The 22,361-nt window shown below is 41.7% G+C and overlaps 4 protein-coding genes across 9 annotated transcripts in view; 3 read left to right on the plus strand and 1 right to left on the minus strand.

The window, feature by feature from the left end:
• The first annotated feature begins 425 nt into the window (after positions 1 to 425).
• Positions 426 to 2,080, plus strand: LOC143336507 (THAP domain-containing protein 6-like). The gene is made up of 5 exons (XM_076756721.1): positions 426 to 517; positions 685 to 877; positions 1,019 to 1,126; positions 1,477 to 1,687; positions 1,784 to 2,080. Exons 1-5 carry the CDS (start codon positions 438 to 440, stop codon positions 1,876 to 1,878), a joined length of 687 nt encoding a protein of 228 aa, XP_076612836.1. The 5' UTR covers positions 426 to 437; the 3' UTR covers positions 1,879 to 2,080.
• Positions 2,081 to 3,199: 1,119 nt separating this feature from the next.
• On the plus strand, positions 3,200 to 6,793 carry LOC143336506 (uncharacterized). Its single transcript, XM_076756720.1, has 2 exons — positions 3,200 to 3,567; positions 4,201 to 6,793. Exons 1-2 carry the CDS (start codon positions 3,282 to 3,284, stop codon positions 5,394 to 5,396), a joined length of 1,482 nt encoding a protein of 493 aa, XP_076612835.1. The 5' UTR covers positions 3,200 to 3,281; the 3' UTR covers positions 5,397 to 6,793.
• Positions 6,794 to 8,964: 2,171 nt separating this feature from the next.
• On the plus strand, positions 8,965 to 10,692 carry lyrm2 (LYR motif containing 2). The gene is made up of 3 exons (XM_076755991.1): positions 8,965 to 9,088; positions 9,962 to 10,102; positions 10,307 to 10,692. The coding sequence occupies exons 1-3, from the start codon at positions 8,999 to 9,001 to the stop codon at positions 10,385 to 10,387; spliced, it is 312 nt and encodes a 103-aa protein (XP_076612106.1). The 5' UTR covers positions 8,965 to 8,998; the 3' UTR covers positions 10,388 to 10,692.
• Positions 10,693 to 10,704: 12 nt separating this feature from the next.
• The window catches only part of ankrd6b (ankyrin repeat domain 6b), a 49,500-nt gene continuing 37,843 nt past the window's right edge, over positions 10,705 to 22,361 (minus strand). For 3 of the 6 annotated variants that reach the window (XM_076755989.1, XM_076755988.1, XM_076755984.1), the window contains 9 exons: positions 22,086 to 22,184; positions 21,215 to 21,292; positions 20,529 to 20,633; positions 18,843 to 18,956; positions 18,403 to 18,573; positions 17,519 to 17,671; positions 15,933 to 16,046; positions 14,924 to 15,221; positions 10,705 to 13,414 (listed from right to left, as the gene is read on the minus strand). In XM_076755989.1, the coding sequence (XP_076612104.1) occupies positions 12,828 to 13,414; positions 14,924 to 15,221; positions 15,933 to 16,046; positions 17,519 to 17,671; positions 18,403 to 18,573; positions 18,843 to 18,956; positions 20,529 to 20,633; positions 21,215 to 21,292; positions 22,086 to 22,184 (1,719 nt within the window). In that variant the 3' untranslated portion in view covers positions 10,705 to 12,827. Of the gene's footprint in view, positions 13,415 to 14,923; positions 15,225 to 15,932; positions 16,047 to 17,518; positions 17,672 to 18,402; positions 18,574 to 18,842; positions 18,957 to 20,528; positions 20,634 to 21,214; positions 21,293 to 22,085; positions 22,185 to 22,361 lie in introns of all 6 variants that reach the window. The other 3 variants (XM_076755987.1, XM_076755985.1, XM_076755983.1) reach the window with 1 other exon arrangement.

Raw genomic sequence — 22,361 nt, forward strand, 5'->3', positions numbered from 1 at the left:
TCCCATGGATGGAATGGAGCAAGTAATAGGAAAAGGACAGGTGTAATTAATAACATTAATGTTGACTGAGTTACATTACATGTTCCAGGCATGCAAAGCACGAGAACCGTGCTAAAAGTAAATGCGTTCCCGAATTCATGCTCCGGCTCTGACGTGCTGAAACGTCTGCTGTGAGAGGGTTACGCACTGTTTGTGCATGCTGTCGTCCTCCGCTCCACCAGAGGGAGACAAACGCTATATTGTATGGTATAACTTCGTAACAACATCCGAAGTGATGCTCGCTGCTAGCAGAGGCCGCTTCCAGTTTGAGAGAAGCGTCTCCGCCGCCGCCATCTTACAGCGGTGCTCTGGCCCGCAGTGACGTACGCCGCATTGAGCGCTGGAGTCCTACGTCAACCTCGCCGCCATATTGAATGTGGCAAGAGCGAGGAGAGAAGATGCCGCATCCTTGTGCAGCGTGGAATTGTACCAACAGGTTTACACTCCAAACTCGATCGCAAGGGATTACCTTTCATAGGTATGAATGAAAAAAAAAACAACTTGTGATTGTATGTGGCCATTATAACGTAACTTTACGTACAGAATATGCTGACTTTCCGAACAACGAAGTCTTTCCTGACTGAAATGGCCCGAAGTAACTACGCTGCTTGTTGTTAGTTGGTTAACTTTTCATATACTCTGTAGGTTTCCCAAAAATAAAGAGCTCAGAAAGAAGTGGGAAACAGCTGTCCGGCGGGAAGGGTTTTCTGCTAGTCAGTCATCCGTGCTCTGCAGTGAACACTTCAGACCAGAGGATTTTGACAGGACAGGTCAGACAGTCAGGATCAGAGACGGAGCTTTTCCTTCTGTCTTCAGTTTCCCAGTTCATCTCCACAGGGTAGGTGTATAGGCTGTAAGGATTAGATCATTCAGTGCCACACTATGCTAACAATGTTTTCCCTTTCTGAATGTGAAGGAGTCAGTGATGTATTTAGCTTTACACTGTGAGACCATTTCTATATTTCATCCTTCACTTTAGCCCTTGGTTACCAGGACGTCTCAGACCTCAAAGAAGGCACAGGAGACCTTGTCACCGTGCTGTTCCCAGCTTGTCCAGGAGACCGAACCCTTGCCTGTGCCCAGTGCTGTGAGTAATAAGTGCTAGCTATGCTTCAAACAGCTGCAAGCTGGTTATATTCAAACTTCTTGTCACTCCCCTGTGCCCTTACAACACCTACTACTCTCTGTCACTCTTTCAGACAGACTCACATACACATATGCACATACATTGAAACATGCTAGTATTGAATCTGCAATTGAACCTTCACACACACACACACACACACACACACACGCTGCTGGGAATACAATTGAGCAGAGCTAAAACTAAGAATGTAAGAATGTGGGACATTGGACAGCACATTGTACTAGTAGAGATATTACAGACTGTCACTGAGTGATGTAATGATGTACCATTTTCATCCTTGTTTGTACTAGGACCACTCCTATGCTCTGCCTTCATCATATGATGATCTGAGAGCCAGACTCAGGGAAGCCGTGAATAGGGTGGAGAGTCTGGAAAAAGAGAGGAGGAATGCAAAGGACAGAGAGAGGAGGGCAAAGAACACTGTGAGTGGTCTTCTGGAGGATCTCAGGGTGAAGAACGTGATAAATGAAGAGTTGAAAGAGCAGCTCAATACATACTCAGGTGAAATGAAAATACAAAAATCGGAGATAGTTTGAACTTAAGTGTATAATACTTTACCTTCGTTGTTAAGACCTGCCAGTGCTAATTGTGTTTCAGATCTTCCAGTACACCTCCTTTCAAAACAGAGCCATGAATACACCAAAGACCAGAGGGATTTTGCCATCACCCTCCACTTACATGGTCAAGGCTAGTTGTATAAATGTATAGATTGATAGATATAGCTATAGATATATGTATGTATATATGTTTATCAATGCCACCCCTGTACAGATATATGTATAGATATATGTATGTATATATGTTCATCAATCATTGAATATGAAAATGATTAATCAGATTCAGTGAAATGTAAATATTTGTGCTCTTTATTCAGAAAACCCACATGTCACATCTAAAATTCAGGATCTGGTTATTATAAACAGATGTTTAATATTTCAATATTTATCATCACAATAACAGTGTTGCATACATTGATGGCGGACACGTTGACGTATGCAGCAACGGCACAAACAGCTCAATGCGGCGTTTACGTGTATATGTCTATGCTCTGACCCATTCAGGAAAAGATAATGCCACACTTTAGTGCTGCTTTTGGATGGTGTGACGACCGAAATGCCAAAAACAACGACAACAACGAAAAAATATTTCACAGATGAGATATTGTTTTACAGTATTTCACGTGTTGAGCTTATAAGATAACTTTCCTAGTACTAAATCAAGGTAGCTTATGTCAGATAAAGAAAAATAAGGAGCATTTTTATTAGAGTAATATATGGATAAAATGGATGTTGTCTACCCTTTCTTTAACAGATGCATGTGTAGCATTTATAATTTCATAGCACTTTAAATTCATGTCTCATCATACATGTTTAGATTGCAGTCTCACCATGGTAATGAAATATTTACCGAAAATTAATAACTGATGAAATTTGGTCATTTGAATTATGTATTAAAAACTTTAGAAATCAACCTCATATAATGTTTTCTAATTAAACTATCAACACAGTATAAACACAGCTAACAACAAGTGGGACATTACTGGGGGAGACCGTATGAACCGGAGACACGGTCAGTATCCAGGACAGGCGTGCACATCATACGAGAAATCATGCAGCAGACCACATTTCCCATCATGTACAAGGCAAGCTGAAATGACTACTTTGTTAGGTTTGCTGTTTTATGTTCCTATTTAACTATTCTTTATAGTTATATTTACCATGTTTTACATTTCTTGATGACAGCTGTACTGTAGCAGAATGCTACTTAAATGTGTGGAAATTGGGTTGAAAATAGAACAAGTTCTGATGAGTTGTGTCGGTCATGAACGAAACGGCTCCTAGAGCCGACTCCTGCCTGGGAGCCGAAGTTCTGTTTTTTGTTTGTTTGTTTGTTTTCCTCGACTTTTTTTCTGTTCAAGCCGCACGTGATTGGTCAACTACATAATGTGCGTGCACTGAGCAGGAAGGAGGGGGGCGGGGGTTACAGACAGAGCGCACGCGCATACAAGAAATGTTAAACCTGTTAGAATAGACTGTGCTGCTTTCTTTATTTGAAAACGTTTGGAATCTGAATCATCTGTTGTTCTGTGAAGCTAATGAAGCTAGCTTGGCTTGCTAGCTGGAAACACACGGACGTGAACGTAGCAGCACATCAGAGTGAGTCAACAGTTTTAACGGATCTGGAGGAAATTTGCTGTGAATCAGTAAAAATGTCTAAAGTCCAAACGCTGAGAGCTTTTGTCAAGCAGCGACTAACTGCGGCTGCTGAAGAGATAATCGAGCGGTTTGAAAGAACGATAGCAGAGTACGAGGAGGACCTTTGTCGACAACGAAAACTACTGGACGCTGTTTTCAAGCCTGAAGTCCGGTTACACCGAGCAGGTTTGACTCGTTACTGCTTATTCTCACTGCAAACTGCTGGAAACCTGCTGACATCCTCTGATTTGAGAAAGAGTTCAACTTCTATCGGGGGTCTCAACATATATTAATGAAAGCCTTGAAAATATTACAAACATTCTGTCTGTTGGGCTTCCGTGTTTCTGCTATATATTTGGGGCGGCAGTGCGACATATCAGTCCAGCGGCCTCGCAAGGTCACGTGATTTGTTCCGGGGGAGCTGTTCTCTACGTTGTCATGTGATCTGACAGCGACGGGTAGTGGCGTTAGTTTTAGTGTGTTGAATCAAGTGTCGTCTCGTGAGACAGTTTTGTCTGTATTGAAGTTCCAAATGAAAATATAAAACGATCAAATATAAAATATGTGCAGTATAGTTAACTGAAAACATCAAATTGATAGATGATGCCCGTGTCGCCCAGCCCTTATTACCACACTGTTATTTTATGGCGTTTCTGCTCTGATGAAATGCAAAGTGCATGATATGTTTGGAGTTTGTTTTAGTTTGAAAGACTTCCAAATGTGTTCAACGTTTCTCCACATTAGAAAGCGGTGGTTTAAATGTTAACAGGAAATGACAGTATTCTTAAAGGTGTGTATGTATTTCATGATCCTCCACAGACGTCCAGCAGCTGTTGGTGAGTCAAGAAGAGGATCCTCCTGAGCAGCAGGACTGTCTGGACAGTCTGGACCAGGAGGCCCCACCAAAGCTGCCACACATTAAAGAGGAACAAGAGGAACTGTCGACCAGTCAGGTGGGAGAGCAGCTTGGAGGGCTTGAGGAGGCTGATATCAGTAAGTTCACACTCAGTGTCCCTGTCAAGAGTGAAGAAGAGGTTGATGAAGAGGAACCTCAGTCCTCACAGCTTCATCAGAGACAAACTGAACAGATAAACACACGATCTGATGGAGAGGACTGTACAGGACCAGGACCAGACGGGAACTTTAATCCACATCATTTACAACCAGCTTCTCATGACAAGACTTCAGACTCCTCTGAACCTGAGACGGACGACAGTTGTGACTGGGAGGAGAGCAGGGAGCAAGGAAAAAGTTTGACCTGCCCAGTCTGTAAAAAAGCTTTTCGGGGGAGAATAGATGTTGTGAGACACATGAGAGTCCACACAGGGAAGAAACCCTTCAATTGTTCAGTCTGTGGTCTAAGATTCACATGTCGCTCAAATTTGACCTCACATTTACGAGTTCATACAGGAGAAAAACCTTTCACATGTTCAGTTTGTAACGCAAGTTTCAGTCTCAGAAGCAATTTGTCCATCCACATGAGAATCCACACGGGGGAGAAACCCTTTAGTTGCCCCGTCTGTGGTCAAAAATTTGCACAAAATTCAAGTTTGACCTCACATTTAAGAGTTCATACGGGTGAAAAACCTTTCACATGCTCAGTTTGTGAAGCTAATTTCAGTTTTAGACACAATTTGTCCAAACACATGAGAATCCATACCGGGGAGAAACCATTTAGTTGCTCAGTTTGTGGTAAAAGATTCACACAACATGGAACTCTGAAACAACACTTGAGTGTCCACACAGGTGAGAAACCACTTAGTTGTTCAGTCTGTGGTAAAAGATTTGCACAACATGGAACTCTGAGACGACACTTGACTGTCCACACAGGGGAGAAACCATTCAATTGTACAGTTTGTGGTAAAGGATTTGCACAACAAGGAACTCTGAGACAACACTTGACCGTCCACACAGGGGAGAAACCATTCAATTGTACAGTTTGTGGTAAAGGATTTGTACGAAAATCACATTTGAGACTACATGTAACCATCCACACAGGGGGAGAAACCATTTAGTTGCAGTGTTTGTGATAAAAGATTTATTTATTCACTTGTTCATATGAAAAAACACAAGTGTGCTGGTGAGAGCAGTGGAGGTAAATGAAACTGCAGAGATGCTCATCGAACCAATTTTTCCAGCAGGATTGCAACATTGAAAGCAAGATTTGGCTCAACACTGATCATTTCAAAACTGTGAAATGGACACTAATAAGTTGTGCTTCGTTTCATCTGAGGTGAAGTCACATGATCATTTTAAATCATGTGCATTTTGATATTACATGTCAGACTGTGTACCAAACCAGCTGCTTATCTGGACAAATAACTAAGCAAACTTTGTGGCACTTGTCAGCCATGATATGTTTCTCAACCATGAACAGATTGTTTACTGAACGTTGTGAGAGCAAAAAAAAACAACACATATCTCAGTGCAGATCGAGCAGTGTGTCCATCCCTATCTTGCAACTTTCTGAAGCTCTTTGGTTTCATTTTTTACAAAACCTCATCGGTTTGCTAAAACATCATGTCACTGTTTGAGTGTTGGGGACTACTTGACTTAATAAGTTGCATAACTGTGTTGGCATCTCTGGTTCAGCTTGAAAAGGTTTTCATTTCTATTTTACAAACAAATATTTTAATGTCAGCATCAACAATTGTGTCCTCCTCAGCTCCCTGCTCTGTGGTGTGCTTTCAGGTCGTGTTACATCACTGTTATGCTGATGATACACAGATCTATTTATCTGCTAAACCCAATAACCTCAACCAACTGTCTTCCGTCCGTGATTGCTTCGCTGCCACCAAAGAATGGGTGTCTCTTAATTTCCTTGTACTAAACTCTGACAAAACACAAACTCATTATTTGTCCTGATACAACTGATTTTCCTCTGCAGTTGGTCAGTTTATCGGTCAATTTCACTCTAGCATCTAAATCTACTGCTAAGAATCTCTGATCAGTTCATGATCTTTGACCAACATGTTACTGAGCTTGTTCAGTCCTGTTTTCTGAAGCAGTCCGTTCAGAATGCAGTTGTCAGGCTCTTGACTAGAACCAGCTGACGGTCCCACGTTACTCCTGTCCTTGCTTCCCTCCTTTGACTTCCTGGAAAATTCAGTAAACTACAAGATCCTGTTGATTAATCCTTTGGAATCATCTTCCTCATCTATCAGATCTGCAGAATTTTTCTAAAAACGCATTTTCTATAGGCAAACCTTTTCATAGATCTTTGTTCTGGGCTTTGTTTTTTGTTGTTTTTGTTGTCTGGTCAGTCTCTCATTGTGCTGTGTTTTATATTGTATTTTTGCCTTATTTGTTTATTCATTTGTATCTTTTAATGTGTGTACAGCACACAAAATGTCTGTATAAATAAAGCTTAACAATGATGTAACTCTGAAGGCATTAAAAAGAAAAACACTGCTGAAACAACCAAATGTCTGTCTCCCTAACTAATGAAAAGATTGGATTCATTTCACCACTTGTCAGGCTATAAACTTAATGTGACAAAAACACAGGTACAATCCATAAATTATACCCCAACCCAAACTATTCAACAAGCATATAAATTTAAGTGGCACGCAAAATCAATAAAATACTTAGGAATTTTGATTACCAGAAATCTAACAAAATTGTACGAATCTAACTACAAGGAACTAAATCAGTCAAAATCAAAGGATTTCGAACTTAAAACAGAAGGAATTCATGTTTGAAGTATGATTGCAAACAGGAACCTGTTTAAGATGTGTGAGAAAATGCTTCACAAATTCACTCTGGAAATCTGGTTCAAAGTGGTCAGAAAATACGGGGGGGGGGGGGCTGGTTTGAGCTGGTTGGCACATAATCCTAATTTAAACCAGGGACATTCGATAACCGGTTTCAACAATGGAGTATCAACAGCATTACAGCCATAAGCACAATAATGGAGAAGGGTAAAGTTAAAAAATTTCAAAAATTGAAAAGAGAATTCGGCTTGGACGATTCTGACCACTTTAGATACCTACAAGTACAAGACTACTTTGACAAAGAAATAAAACCAGAACTTCCACATGAGCTGAACGAAGTCATTGCAACAATGAGTAAAGCTTATAAGAACAACTCAGCGAGAGTGATATCTACACTGTATAGAGGACTGGTAAACAACAGGGGAACTTCCACACTGAATATCAGGGACAGATGGGTGAAAGAAATTAGAATTCAATTATCTGAAGAAGATTGGTTTGACATATGTGATGTTCAGCGAACCACCACCAGCTCCAGGATGTGGAAAGACTTTGCTGGAAAAACATAATCCGGTTCTTTATCACTCCTAAGATTAAGAGCAGATTTCTACCCACACAACAAACATGCTGGAGACGGTGTGGGGAACAAGAGGCAGACCACTTTCATGTGTTCTGGGAATGTGCACGAATGAGAAAATATTGGAATGATGTATGGATGGAGTTGAAAACAATATTGGGATATGACATACCAAAGTCATGTGAGATACTATACCTATGTAACCTGACAGGTGAAAATGTTCAGTGTGGAGATTGATATTTGGTCAAAGTACTGCTAGCAGCGACCAAGAAGGCAATCACCAGAAAATGGTGTACAGAGGATCCTCCGCAATTGAAGAACTGGTTGGACACAGTTGAAGAATTATTTGATATGGAAAGACTCACTCATATACTGAAAATCCAACAAGCCGAATTTGAAAGGAAATGGGACAAATGGACAATGTACAAGTCCCAGATCAGAGACGTCACTTGAGACTTGAAAGTAATTGATGTAACTTACAAACTACTTTAACAATGCATGTGTTCTCCTGACGCTGACACTGATGTTTGTTGTATTTGATCTGTGTATATTGTACAAAATTGAACAACAAAATTTTGAGTGACAAAAAAACAAAACAAAACACTGCTCCATAATATTAATGTATACTGAACAGACTTTGTTTTCCATTTCCATTTGGCCTAAAAGAAGTAAGGAAGTGAAAGCCAATTTGTTGTTTATTATCTACTGAAGCTGCCAAGACAATGGAGAGAAAAGGCAAAATGGAGGGGGCGCAATAGGAACCACAGCAGGAAACAAATCAGAAAAATATCTGGATGGACAAGAAAGGACGTTTGTGTTAATTGTCATGATTATTTATTCTGTAAATATTTTTTCAGAAGCCACACATCATCTGAACAGACTGACACTAAAATGGCATTTTGAAGGTAGACAAACTGTATTTTTCACGGACTCAAAATGTCCAGATAAACCTGTCAGAATAGACTCTGTGCTGTTCTCTTTATCTGAAAACGTTTAATATCCTAATTATGTCCTGTTGTCATGTGAAGCTTGTTTGCGTCTCACACTACATACTCCGATACAGTAGGTGGCGATATGCACCCTGTAATAGTGATGTGTTGTTGGCGAACGAAACGCCTCTTAGAGCCGGTACTTTGAAGTTGATCGGAGCCGCTTCGTGTTTTTATATTCCCTTGACTTTTTCTCTTTTTCTTCAAAAAATCTGAGGAGCCACTTGGGAGCCGAAAGAGCCGTAAGAACTCCCATCATTAATTAGGAGGCGCGGCTTCCCCGCACCAATATGGCAGCTGCGTTGACGCACTGCGCTTGTTACGTATGTAACGTCATATGTATGTTCAGTAGCCACTGCCAGTGTGTCATTGTCGAACTGTCAGACATGGCAGTTACACGATTACCTCATGCAGCACTTTCTTTAAAGCAGGTAAATACATATAATAAAATTACTTCAATGAAAACATAGTTGTATCAGTAAGTTGGACAGGTTGAATAATTTACGCCCGTAGTGCATTGCTAACTGTTTTGGGTTGTTAGCTATCGCTTCGTCTGTATATCAGTGTCACTACACTTTAGAAGGCACCTTTAAGCGTTTCTACGGTTCAAGGAATACTCGCAGCTCTGTTCGGTGTCCAGTGAAGACACCGGGTTAAACATTTAGTCAGTCACGCGGTCACCGTTGTGTGTTTATCTGCTGTTTACCTGAACTTAAGCTAACGTTAGCTAAGAGGGTTAGCAAGCTGTGTGTGTGTGTGTGTGTGTGTGTGTGTGTGTGTGTGTGTGTGTGTGTGTGTGTGTGTGTGTGCGTGGCGCCCATGCCCATGTATTACTCACGTTGTGGGGACAAAAACCTGTTTACTCAGTCACATTATGGGGACTCACCTTACTTGTGTGGACAAAATACTGGTCCCCACAATTTAAATCATTCATTTTAGGGTGGAGACTGATGATAGGATTACGGGTTAGGTTAGGTATAGGGTTAGGAATAGGCAAATAGTGGTTATGGTTAGGGTAAATCTCCAGTAATGAATGTAAATCTATGTAATGTCCCCACAAGTGATGAAAACATCACACGTGTGTGTGTGTGTGTGTGTGTGTGTTCGTGTTCGTGTTCAGGCTTGTATCCAATTTATGCCGAAATTAGCAAGGCATGCACAGCATGCAACCATGCACTGAATGTGAATATTCTCCTCATAGTCAGCCTCTGGAACCATCAGTAATTAAATCAATATCTTGGTCCAAATTTTAGCTCAGTCATAAAAGAAATTCGTTTTTAACTGTTCTACTGATTCTTTGTCAGTTTTTACAGAGACAGAAGATTTTAGGGATTTACAGAAACATGCTGAGGACCATACGGCAGGTACCAGACGAGGGAGACAGGAAGTACCTCAGAGACTGGGCAAGAGACGAGTTTAAGAGGAATAAAAATGCCACAGACCAGGTAAGGAGATGGACGTGTTTGCCTTTCCATTCCATAGCCAGGTCACCCAGAACTGCAATGCCGTGTGTGTGTTAGAGTGAAGAGCTGATGACACACTGAGAGCAGGAGGATTATGGACCTATGTATGTGTTGAGACATGGTATTTATTTTCCCTGCATCATCTGCTGTCCATTACTGCCATTTCTCCTCTTGTTTTTCCTTCAGGATGCCATCCGCATGATGGTCACGCAGGCTAACAACCACCTCGAGGAGCTGCAGAAGTCTTTGGCGTTGGCCAGGAGTTAAATACTGTGAGCTGCTGTGGACTATGGACTGAACTGGACTGGCTATCATGTGATTGGTGGAGACAGCATGGACAGGGAAACCTCTGATCAGTTAGTGTCATTGTTAAGTGAATAATGCAGAATGTATTGAAACTCGTCTTTGGCTGGACACCTTTTCATGGATGGATTGACAGAGCTGACCTGAAGGCATCAGTCTGGAAACCCTCCTGTGATTTTTCCATCACCATGGAAACTGACTGAGTCCATCTTCCAGACTTTTGCTGCATATTGAATGTATTGTTTATATTAAACAGGAACTAAAGAAACCACACACACATGTAGAATATTTCTTTTAAATACAAAAATGTTTTCTGGCATCATCATACAGATTCCATTATTCATATCCAGAGTTATCCATAAAAAACTAATAACACGTCGCTACATCAGACAGACAGTAATACTGCAACACAACTCTGAGCTTTCTTCATGCAACAGACAGAATTCATATTTTATGTCAACGTTGTCCTTTACAGGTAGGCAAGATTGGCAGGGTGCTGGCATTCTGGGAGAGGTGACAGGCAGTCATAGTTCAGGATCAGGACATGGCTCACATGGTGTTTACCAGGGCTGCAACCCATGAGGAATTTCATTCCTAATTTCTCTGCTGATTATTTTCTTCATTGACCGTGGTCTGTGAAACTTCAGAAAACGATGAAAATGATATCAAAATGAGAAAATAAGCAAATCCTCACATTGGAGAAGCTGCGATCAGATTAACGTTATTTCGATCAATTAATTGGTAAATTGTTGCAGCTCTAGTGTTGGCTGTAGTAGAACTTTGGCTGGTTCAGCCTGGAGCAGGAAGAATGACAGAAACAGTGAACAAAATGTCTGTTTATGTGTGAGAGCCAGCCTGCTGATCATTCTGTCACCTTTTACTGTCCAGTTCAATGGATTGTAAACACTTAATTTCACTCACACAAACCAAGACACTGGGGTTAATAGACAGCTACTATCCACTGCAAACTGAGCCACTGAGTGCTTCCAGAAAGCTGATGTTGATGGCAGTGGGAGGATGGATGTGTGGGAGCGGATTAGTCATCCTTTGACTGAGCTATATTTATGACAGGACATTTTTATCTTAAACAGTTACGGCAGTTAATCATAGGCTTGTAATTTCAAATGTCTAGTCTGGAGTGTGCCACTGGAAAAATTACACACTCATAGTGTTTATCTACTGAAGTCACCTCTTTTTGGAGTCAGAGTCAAAGGCTTTTTAAAATTGATTTTTAGTACTAACTGAAAGAAACATTTTAAATGTTTTAAATGTTTCCAAGCCTCCAGGGGGTGGATCAGTGTACCTTTGTTTATTTTTAGGTGGCACGCTGCTTACACGTCTTCAAAGTGGTCATGAAATGAAACCTGTATGTTAAAGGACCAGTGTGGAGGATTTCATGGTTTCTAACAATGAGGCTACAGATTTTAATCTACTGAATACACCTGGCCTCACCCTCTCCTGTAGGAGAATCTATAGTGACTGTGAAAGGCCCTCTCTAGAGCCAGTGTTTGGTTTGTCCATTCTGGGCTACTGTAGAAACATGGCAGACTCCATGGAAGAGGACCTGCTCCTGCTAACAAAAACATAACAAAAACAAAACAATTCTTATTTTCAGGTGATTGTACACTAATCAAAACATACTGGTCCTTTAAAACACGAGGCAAATGAAATGTTTAAATTAGGAGGATGTCAGCAATAATTTATGTTATTCTGATTAAATCAGTTCATGGTTATTTAAACCCTCTAAAAGTCTAAACTGATTCTATGGGCATACTCCAGCCTTCACACATATCATACCATACCATGCAGTTCCACACTCTAAAAACTAACCTTCAGTAGTGTTATTGACTTCCTCTTCAATGAGCAGTAGGTTGTTGCTGTGAAGTCACAGGGCTGATTCCAGCATGCACATACCAACAAAAGCTTATTATACTGCAATTCCCTCCATCCAGACAGCTCTCGCTATGATCAATGATACCACTGTGCTGATCATTTATGGCCGATATGAAACCAATATTTAGAGTATGGTTGGGCTCATAATGTGTTGACGTGTGTGTACACACTGCACAAAATGCTGGTGTTTGAAGTGATGCAGTGAGTCTATCCTGTAAATGGCACATTAGATCAGTCTGACAGCTAGCTTTATATCTACTGGTTTATATACAACACACAGTGCACGATAGCTGCCCTTATTACTACAGTACTATCTCAGTCCAGCGCTACCATGACGACCAACAGGGATTTGAATGCAGACCATTTTTGGCCATCTGTTGCAATGGAAGAGCTGTATTCCATGGTGTGATTCAGACAGGATGCCTGTCGTCTGCTCTGGTAGCTGTGGATGTTCAGGAACAGAGCGTAAATCCACATCATATCATGGCTGTTTGTTTTAATGAGGTGTCTGTTAGCAGTCATCGTGTCTGTTTGTCCTCATCATGCGCAGCTCGTCCTCCAGGTAAGTGATCCTCTCGACCAGCGCGGCTCTGTCGGCCTGAGCCCTCTGATTGGCCTGCCAGCGAGCCTCCTGCACCTTCCTCTCATACCAGCGCTCCATCTGCGTCGACACCGCCTCGAAGAAGTACTGGGTCACCTCCAGAGCGTGCATGTTGTCCCTCTCTTGAGCGAAGGAGGGTTCACTTGGCTGGTCCCCAAAGACCTCCAGAGTCCTGACCCCTGCGGTCCCCCTGGATTTAGTCCTGCCCTGTGAATGCTTTTTGCGGTGCTTCCCTCTGTCCCGGCCTCGCTCCCTGTCTGTGAGTCCGGCGTCAGTCCTGCCGCTGCAGCGGCGCTCTGTGGCTGGAGAAAGGCTGCTGGCTCTGTCATTCCTGGGTCCCCTCGCCCCGTACTCCACCATGTCTGGGTCCTGGTTCTTCTTCTGGGTGTCAGCACAGATCACTGACCGCTCCTTTGGCCGAACCACCTGGACTGATGACAGTGGGCTCTTGCCTGCTGCAGGAGAGGTCACGTCAGCATTCTGTGCCTTATCACCATCTGTCACATGTTCAAAAGAAATTCAGTTACTACACACATGCACTGCGAATGTTCTTCATTACTCAAGCCATTCTGCTCATTAGCAGCATAACTCTGAAGCATTAATAGCATGCCACAGGCCAAATTTCAGTGGTGATGTTTTCCTCTGGCCAAGGGTCATGAGAGAGAAGTGATACTTGAAATCATGTGATGTTGATCACATATGCCTGTGTCCCCTGCAGAATAAATAAAATCATTCTCAGAGGAAGAAGAATGTTACCCATGTTTTTTTATAAGGTAAGATAGATATTTTCTGACACTTCTTAATGTCTATAATTGCACAAGAGTTTCCTCAAGTACAGATTTATGCTAATCTTTTTCGTTGATCTGTTTATAGTCAGGTCATGCTCTTCCTCAGGTAAAGGTGCAGCGCTGTGATGACAGCTTTGATTTGATTTTGTACTGATTACTCTAGTAATTACTCTTGTAATTATAACTACCAGACTACTTCTCGTTTGCCCTACTTCACATATGAATGAATCTGTATCATGTATTAACTGTTTCTTTGTGTGTGTGCAGATTTTATTTAGTCTTCATGTGAATGAAGACTGATGATGGTCTGAGCAGCTTTGAACGTGGATCCCTGTGCCTGTTTGGAAGTCCACATGGGGGCGCTGTTGGCAGGCTCCACAATGATTGGAACAGGTTTTGTTTGTTTAGTGGTGCCATTGTGGTGGCTGGTTGCTGCACCCTGGGGATTTCTGTGGGTGGTGGGAACTGAGATGTGAGCACATGTAGTTGGTTTCAGGAAATGATTCATGTTTATCAAGGTTTACTTTCTTTCCTTCTCTCTTTTATGATGAGATATCTGTGGTTTTGATTTACTTGCTCAAATGTACAATGAATGTATGAATATAACTCGACATTGCAACATATTTCTATATTTGTGTTGTGTCATGTGTCGGTATGCATGCATTTAATGCTGTACCATTAAAGTAACGCTGATGTGACATTCACAGTCTGCTGTGATCCCTCCTAGTCAATGAATGACTTCTCACATGTTGATTATCAACAACCTAATGCACTGATGATGTGTGACGTGTCGTCACATCTTTAAATACAGGTGCGCTCATAACTTCACATTTCCATGAAGAAGACCATCACTGGTCCAATCCTGTCCTGTTCTCATGTAGAATTATTTTAGATTTTTTCTTTTTATAAAATTGTAGACCTGTTTTCAAATAAATAACTGACACTACACAACTTTTACAATTATGGTGCTACGATCCAGTTAAGAAAATTAATAACAAATATTTAGCGAAGACAAGACAAATTCCCACTTTTATTTCACTTAACTATCAACCATTCATATCTGAGACGTATTGGGCTAATTACTGTCTGTTGTAGCATTCAAGTCAATGATTTTTGATGTAAGTTGCAGAGCAGTTTACAGGTGGGTGCTGTGAGCTTGTGTCGGTGCATGCTTACATTGACAGATTTGGTTGGGTGAGCTGTTAGTTGAAGCTTTACCTGGAGAGGTCTCCACATGAACCACAAAGTAGTGGTTAGCTGAGCCCCCTTCTGCCACAATGGGCTCCCCCTGGCCAAAGTCCAGGAGGGCAGGGCTGTTATGGAGCTCCAGGCACTGGGAGCTGCCTCCCTGGCCAGACGGCAGCACAGTGAGGTCGGCTCCATTGGCTTCATTCAGGCCCTCGACCACAGAGGAGGAGCGCTGCAGCTTGGTGCTGCTGGGGTCTCCTGTGAAGCGAACCTCCATGTTCTGCAGCTTGGACAGACACCAGCTCTTCAGCTCACTGACCAGGGACGCCTGCTTAAAGGGAAGATACACCCACACAGAAGAGCTTCTATTACTTTACAGCACATTCAGTGAGAGGAGCAACAGTCGTGAACTTTAGATCACTGACATTCTCAGGAGTTATGTGTAAAGCTTTAAAGAAATGGTCTCAAGAATGGTCCCGAACATGTTGAAAAAAAGTGTGATTCTTCAGCACTCAGGGTGTCCTGATGGTTGGAATGCATATCATATATTACCACACGGCCCCTGGTTTGTTTCCACCATTTGGGACCTCTGTTGCCTGTCCCTGACCCAATCCAATGAAAAAATCCAATGAAGGAAGGACAACTGCAGTGCTGCAGCCTTTGTGATGACACAGTGTGTGGTTGGTGTCACTCCTTGTTTAAACAGAATCAAACTAGCTGACATTACTTAGCTCACCTTTGTGAAGCCTGAAACCTGCTAGTTGCTCCTTGCAGCTTTAATTTTGGGAGACTGTGCTGATTCCTTCTCTTAAACCAAAACGGCTTGAACCCATGAATTGGCAACTGTGACTATATTAATTTACTTTATTTCTACTTGTCTTGGTATGATCGAAAGTTGGTACAGATCTCAAACCAAACCAAATGCATTTTAAAATCAGTAGAACAAATGTGTGGTGCATTCTATGTAGACTTCAGTCCCCTCAGTGATGATGCAGACACTGTCTGTCTCCAGGTCAGCGGTGCTGGTTGTTAGTGTTACCTGTCTCTTCTCTGCCTCCAGTCTCTCCTGCAGGGCCCGCTGCTCGATCCTCTGCAGACACTCGCTCCTCTCTGCTGACACTCTCTCCACCGTCATCTTATCAAGAGCTCGGATCTGCAGGGATGACAGGCAGCTCTGCTTTGTTAAGTTGTTCACTTGTACATTTCCTCTAGTTGTGTTGCATTTTTACTCAACTGTTTTAGACAGTGTGTGTTTGTCCCTTTCCTGTTTGAACATGTCAGTGTCTCTGTGCACAAAGCCAGCTCCACGAAAAAACTGTTTTTCCAGTTTGCTGTGAATTCGACCAACCTCCACAGACCCCTGACCTCAACCCCATCCAACACCTTCAGCATGAACTGCAATTCCAGCTGTGAGCCAGGCCTTAACAGCCAAGTGTTGGACCTCACTGATGCTGCTGTGTCTGAATGGGAGTGAATCCCTGCAACCAGGTGGAGGCTGTTATAGCAGGACATTAATGTCAATGGTTTCATAACGTTAAACTACAGCATGTGTGGAATGTTTGACATCTGTTCCATATACATAACTACTTAGCTGCATGATTATGACCATGCCTCGTTCCAGCTCACAGTGTTTTGTCAGTCAGCTGTAAACATCTTTTTTGCAGAATTGTTTAACTTCCCATGATCCTCTCTTGCGTTTAACTTTGGGCCACACAGCTGCTTCTGTTATTGTTCTTATCTTGTTGATCATTCCTGCCTACATTCACGCTTGTATTTTCTCAGGCAGCAGTGACGCTCAGAGTGCATGCGTCAGTGACTGTGCGCTATGAGATGGAAGCTTTTATCTGAAGCATCTTACGTACTGTGAGTGCATGTATTGTGCCTGGTACAGTACCGTAATGTTCCACACAGGTAATAGACACCCCCCCCCCCCCAAAAAAAAAAAAAAAAAAAGGTTATTGTGCACAGGTGCTACAACTGAGAGTGACAAAGACTGACAAAGTACAAATTACAATTAAAAATTCAATGCATTAGTAAATATTAATTTCATTTGTCAATAAGTATAAATATTTACATAAAACAGTGTTACATAACTAATAAATATAGCGAGTAAACAGGGGAGCCTCAGATGCAAAAAGTGTGAAATATGGATTAAATAAATATTATGAATTGTACATGATCCTTCTCCGTCTTTGCACCTGCACCTTTACTCTCAGAGAGAAGCTACGTATGGGCAAGGAAGAGCTGTCAGAAATATGTACGGCAAAAGAAAAAAAAAAAAGAAAAGAAAAAAAAAAAGAAATGTGTACGGCAAGTCATTCCCGATTTAAACCATAAAGCTCGTTACAGGGGAAAAAAGAGGAAAACTTGATGTTAAGGGCGAAACACATCACTACAGTACAGTAAATGTTGTATTACGTCATCATTATTTCCATTTTCCTGAGCTATTTGCAAGTTGTCACAGGTATCTCTAGATGTGCGAAATGAGGGAAACTGGTTTGACTTCACCTCTGACCTCTCTGGATGAAACCTCACCAAAACAAGTGAGTAGTTTAAACAAAACAAAACAAAAAAATTAAGTACCAGTCAGCTTTTCTGCTGTGTTATACTGCATGTGTATGTTACCTGGTGTTTGTTCTTGCGGTCCAGCTGGCCGATCTTACTGTTCATCAGGTCTTGGACAGTGTGGATCTCAGTCTTCATCTCCTCCTTAGTGGCCTCTAGCTGGTTCTCCAGTTTATTGATGAGAGGTTCACAGCGGCAGCCGTTCAAAGGAGCCTGCAACACCCCGTGGACATTAAGACAGCAGCACACACAGCGAACATCCAACAAAACAACAGCTGAAACTTATCCAAGTATCCAGTCTTTCCACAGTCTTTCTGTTTTTTGCCAAATAGTGTTTGTCCATATTTACTATATTTACCACATTTATCACAGTCAGGCTCTGTGCTGGTAAAATAAGAAAAAGGGACACTAATGGTAGCTTAGGTTTCAGCAATATGTATGAAGCTGATTTATCATGTAGACTGAACACTGCAGCAGAGATATTCAACATATACAAGACACAGGTGTAAAATATGCAGCAAAGACACAGGGTCACATACCAGGCAGAGGGAGGGTCTGTACAATGGTCTAAATTTCAGTAATAGTTCAGCCAATTGAAACACTGTGACAGCAGTAAAGAATATTGCATAAAATGAAAAAACGCATTTAGGGTCAGTTGAGAGGATCTGTCAGTCTGTTCAGAACCACCACTACCAAGACAACAAAAGTATTTTTCACACTTTCTGCTTCCTTCAAAGGGCCTCAAATTCATGTTTTCCTGTCCAGTCTAGTTTAGTTATTAAGGCAACTTTTTTTCATCTGTCTATAGCAAAGGTTGGTCAAAGGAGTTTAAAAGGTAAAAAAAATTACAAGAAATTTCTCCCTGAGGCCTTTTTAGTATTATTTTGCACGCATGTGCAGGCTGTGTCCCAAAACCACCCATCACCATGTGTTTGTGCCCTGACCTGCATGATCTTGCCGTCCTTGTTGCGGTACAGTGTGTAGAGTTGATAGGCTTTATAGTTGTGTGGAGGGATGGACGCATGAAGGGCAGCTCCTCGCAGTTTGTCTTTCCTCTTGTGAAAGGCTTCGCTGTGCTTGGTCTCTCTGCGGCGGAGGGGGTCAGACAAGGACGGCTGAAACATCAACAGCACCTGAGGTTAGTGATTATTCCATCTCATACATGTATGAAGGGGAGAGCGCTAATCATCATTTCCCCTGTCCAGAACCTTGACTACCAACCGTTAGTTTCTCTGTTTTTCAAAGAACATCTGCATGGATCACAGTGTGTTTGTCAAAATGAGGTGACGCCAGCAGAGGGGTGGTTGGTAAACCAGTTTCTTCACCATCAGTACTGTGATATATATTTTAGGTCATTTCATCCACCCCTGCTTCAGGGACCTACTTTTTCTTTCTGCTTCCTGTTCTTTCCCCGCCTGGTGTTTGACTCCGTCACCTCAGCGTGTTTGCACGCAGCTTGGTCACTGCTCTGGGTATCATCTGCAGCAGATGCACTGTCCTGCAGGGAACATGAAGAGGGAAATGAGGCGTTTCCTGGAAATGTGTAAGTACTCAGGACATTGAAAAACAAATTAAAAAGGAAGATCTAAAGCAGGTTTCAAGGTTTCCCATAAATGTGTATTTTGTACTGCTGACTAAAAGAGGAGTCTGGTGCCCACTGGTAGTGTAGCTTATTTCTACATCAGTGTTTCCCCTACTATTACATTAGGGGAGGTGCTCCGCCCCTCCTTGAAGGTGAAGTTAATTTTATTTAATTTCACTTTCTATATAGCTCAAGATCATAACAGAAGTCATTTAAGGATACCTTTCCTATAGAACAGGTCTATATCTTGTCCTTTATTAAACAAACTAAATAGTTATTTATCTTATTAAATGACGGCATGTCATTTCTGTCTCTACATGGTTGCGCGTTTACAATTCTCGGCAGAGTTCCGCCCTAATGTGCATGCACTTACACATAGACATGTGCACGCACACAGGTGAGCGCACTCCCACCAGCAGATAGAGAGCGTGCATTGCACACTTTGTGGATTAATGTACAGTTCAAATAATTGTTCAGTTGTTACATTGACTGCTGTCATTAAAAGAAACACATGAACACCACGATTACTGGAAGAGTTTGTGTCAGTGTCCCTCATACAAATATAAAATAAATGGAAATTGATGGAGTTTACTGTTTTTACTAAAAAGCACCACTGATGGTTGAGTAAAATCATGACTTCTCTCCAGCAGAAATTAATTCTCATTAGTAGAAAACAAAATAACAATCCAAAAAAACAAAACAGTCAAATAGTGGTTTGGGATATCTGTCTAAAACAGGTGTGGGAACCTTTTTGATGTCAAGGGCTATTAAATTTTTTTAACAGCAACAAGGCACTGCTTCCCAAATTCTCCTTCTAAATGCAGTTTCAGCTTCTTCTGCTATTAGCTATTAGCTCACTGCAGATCACTGTCTCTGTCAGAATGTGGTCGATGGGCGTTAACTTTGTCCAAGCACATTTGTCCTTGCAGTTCATCCGTTTTACCATGTTTGAAGCCGTAATGACGCTTGAGATTAGCCTGCGTACTTGTCTCCATAAACTGAGGCACACTGGCTTGTTTTTTAATTGCTTGTCCTCAAGCTGAGTTGCTTTTTTTAGATTTCTGAATTTCCTCACAGGCTGCATACGGCCCAGAGGCTGGCCTTCCCCACCCTTGGTCTAAAACAAACACTTCTGACAAACATTAACATTCTTTCAGTCCATCTTCAAAGGGTGGGAGTGAGTCGACGGTGAGTAATTGAACCCTGATGGATGAGAAGCCTGGAGAGCTGAATGCAGGAGACAGTAGAGGAGGTTTTTAACTGCTCCAGGGATCAGTTCTCAAACAGTCTCCTTTCTTCACTTTCTCTCCTCAAGCCTCTTTGTTCTCCTCTCCTCCATACTGCCATTCTTCCTCCCCCTGACTCACAGGTGTCTCACCTTCCTCTCATCGTTTTTGATTTTTTTCAGCACCTATTTATTTTCTCTTTTTTTTCCATAATTTCAACTAATAATTTACAATTGCTTTGACACAATGGTCCAGTTTTTACCTTACAGGGCAGCATCTCATCTCTGGGCACTGACTGTGCTCTGCCCTCTGCCTTCAGCTTGTCTCTCCTCTTCCTCACACTCCTGCCACGCACAAACCTCTGCACCTGAACACACACACAGGAGACAAGATGACTTGAATCACAATTGGAATCCTCTATAATTTCTTATCCTAATTCAGATTTTCCTGACAGTCCATGCATAGTCCATACTGTGGTATCTGCTCATATTATGACACAGATTCCAACAGCAGAGCTTTCTCTTATGAACTGAGTGATGTGCTGAGGTGAATTACGTGGTGAAATTTCAAATCATTTACACACTGAGAAGAGCTACATGTTCATGGAAAATGCAATAAAAAGCTAAATGCATTCAGTCATTTTCCAAATTTGACCCAAATAACCAAGTATTATTCTAAGAGAAATATATGACCTCATCATGGATCCAAAAACAAAGAATTAAAAGGCTAGTGAAAACAGTGAACCTGCAACTGCTTCACAAATAAAACAGAATAGAAAAGAAATGAACACTTTAAATGGCAGATATTTATAGATACCCTGTTATAAAAAGATGTCTTGGAGTAAGTAAGAGCAATACACTGCCATCTCACAGAACATGAGCACCAAACATGTCTCTAAATTTGTTTAAGGCTGCTTGTGCTGGTGAGACTGAGAGGTACTAGTTTTACCTGGGGAGCTTTGGTCAGTAGAAGAGCCACATCTGGGTTGTTGTGCTCTCTTGCCTGATCCAAAGCTGTGTGGCCTGCCTGTAGAAACACACACACAAACAGTAAGGACAGTGAAAACACGACTCAAAAACACAAAGGAATTACTGCACATTTTTACATAGTGGTAGAGAGATTTGGAACAGCCTTTATTCCTAATATCCAGTTAAGGCAAACTCAACACTCCATTCACATTTACCTTAAATGAAGTATTCAGTTTATTTCCACAGCATTAGTACAACATCACAGACATGGACTCTGAGGAGTTCCACTTTCTTAATTAAATGCTGTTTTCAAACACTTCAAGCTGCTTCTAGTTTGTCATTTTTTAAGCTGCTGCCAGTGAACTCAACACTTCTTACAGAGGATTTTCACATTCAAAGTCTGAGAGGCTCCCTTTCCAGACAGACTTTTAAAACTCTGCAGTGCAGTTTCACTAACAAAGACCCGAAGAAAAAACAGCCAAGTGGAAGCTACTGGAATTAATTAGTGACATATTTTGAACAGTTAAACAGAGTGGTTAAGATGACATGTCTCTGATGATGGAATTAGTGCTGTGGAAATGTACACTTTGTAAGCTATTACAGTACATGTAATACACCATCTATCAAGCTTTTTTTTACCCAGCCTTTATAAGGAACGGACCTGTATTTATTCTGTTGCTTCTACCAATGTGCAATGTTCCCTAATGCAGCTTTAAATAGATGGCAGGAGGCAGGGACAGTGTGTAACATGACAGAAATGTGTGCTGACTTGAAGATGAATAAAGGCAAAGCGAGTGCACAAACACTTCCTCTGAGCATTAATGATGCAGAAAGAGGCTGCAGGCACTCACATTGTTACAGATGTGGCTGTCTGCCCCCGCCTCCAGCAGCAGACGTACTGTCTTCTTATGATTCAGAGCAGCTGCCACGTGTAGCGGTGTGTCCCCAGCCTGAAGTCACACACACCCACACACACACACATACACAAATACACGCATACATACAGAGAACAAGAGATGGTAGTGTGAGAGTGGACCTTTTTTTATTCAAAACTTCCAAATGCTTGTATGATGTTTGTATGAACATTTATGTCTTAAATATGTATATGTTACCCAGACGCCCCATGC

The sequence above is a fragment of the Chaetodon auriga genome, chromosome 18 (genome assembly GCF_051107435.1).
Source record: "Chaetodon auriga isolate fChaAug3 chromosome 18, fChaAug3.hap1, whole genome shotgun sequence".
NCBI classification, from domain to species: Eukaryota; Metazoa; Chordata; class Actinopteri; order Chaetodontiformes; family Chaetodontidae; genus Chaetodon; species Chaetodon auriga.

Coding starts and splice junctions, on each gene's coding strand:
- LOC143336507 (XM_076756721.1), top strand. CDS start 438: ATGCCGCATCCTTGTGCAGCGTGGAATTGTACCAACAGGTTTACACTC. Junction 1,127..1,476: donor CCTTGCCTGTGCCCAGTGCT/GTGAGTAATAAG, acceptor TGTTTGTACTAG/GACCACTCCTATGCTCTGCC. Junction 1,688..1,783: donor GCAGCTCAATACATACTCAG/GTGAAATGAAAA, acceptor ATTGTGTTTCAG/ATCTTCCAGTACACCTCCTT.
- LOC143336506 (XM_076756720.1), top strand. CDS start 3,282: ATGAAGCTAGCTTGGCTTGCTAGCTGGAAACACACGGACGTGAACGTA. Junction 3,568..4,200: donor AGTCCGGTTACACCGAGCAG/GTTTGACTCGTT, acceptor GATCCTCCACAG/ACGTCCAGCAGCTGTTGGTG.
- lyrm2 (XM_076755991.1), top strand. CDS start 8,999: ATGTTCAGTAGCCACTGCCAGTGTGTCATTGTCGAACTGTCAGACATG. Junction 9,089..9,961: donor CAGCACTTTCTTTAAAGCAG/GTAAATACATAT, acceptor ATTCTTTGTCAG/TTTTTACAGAGACAGAAGAT. Junction 10,103..10,306: donor ATAAAAATGCCACAGACCAG/GTAAGGAGATGG, acceptor TTTTTCCTTCAG/GATGCCATCCGCATGATGGT.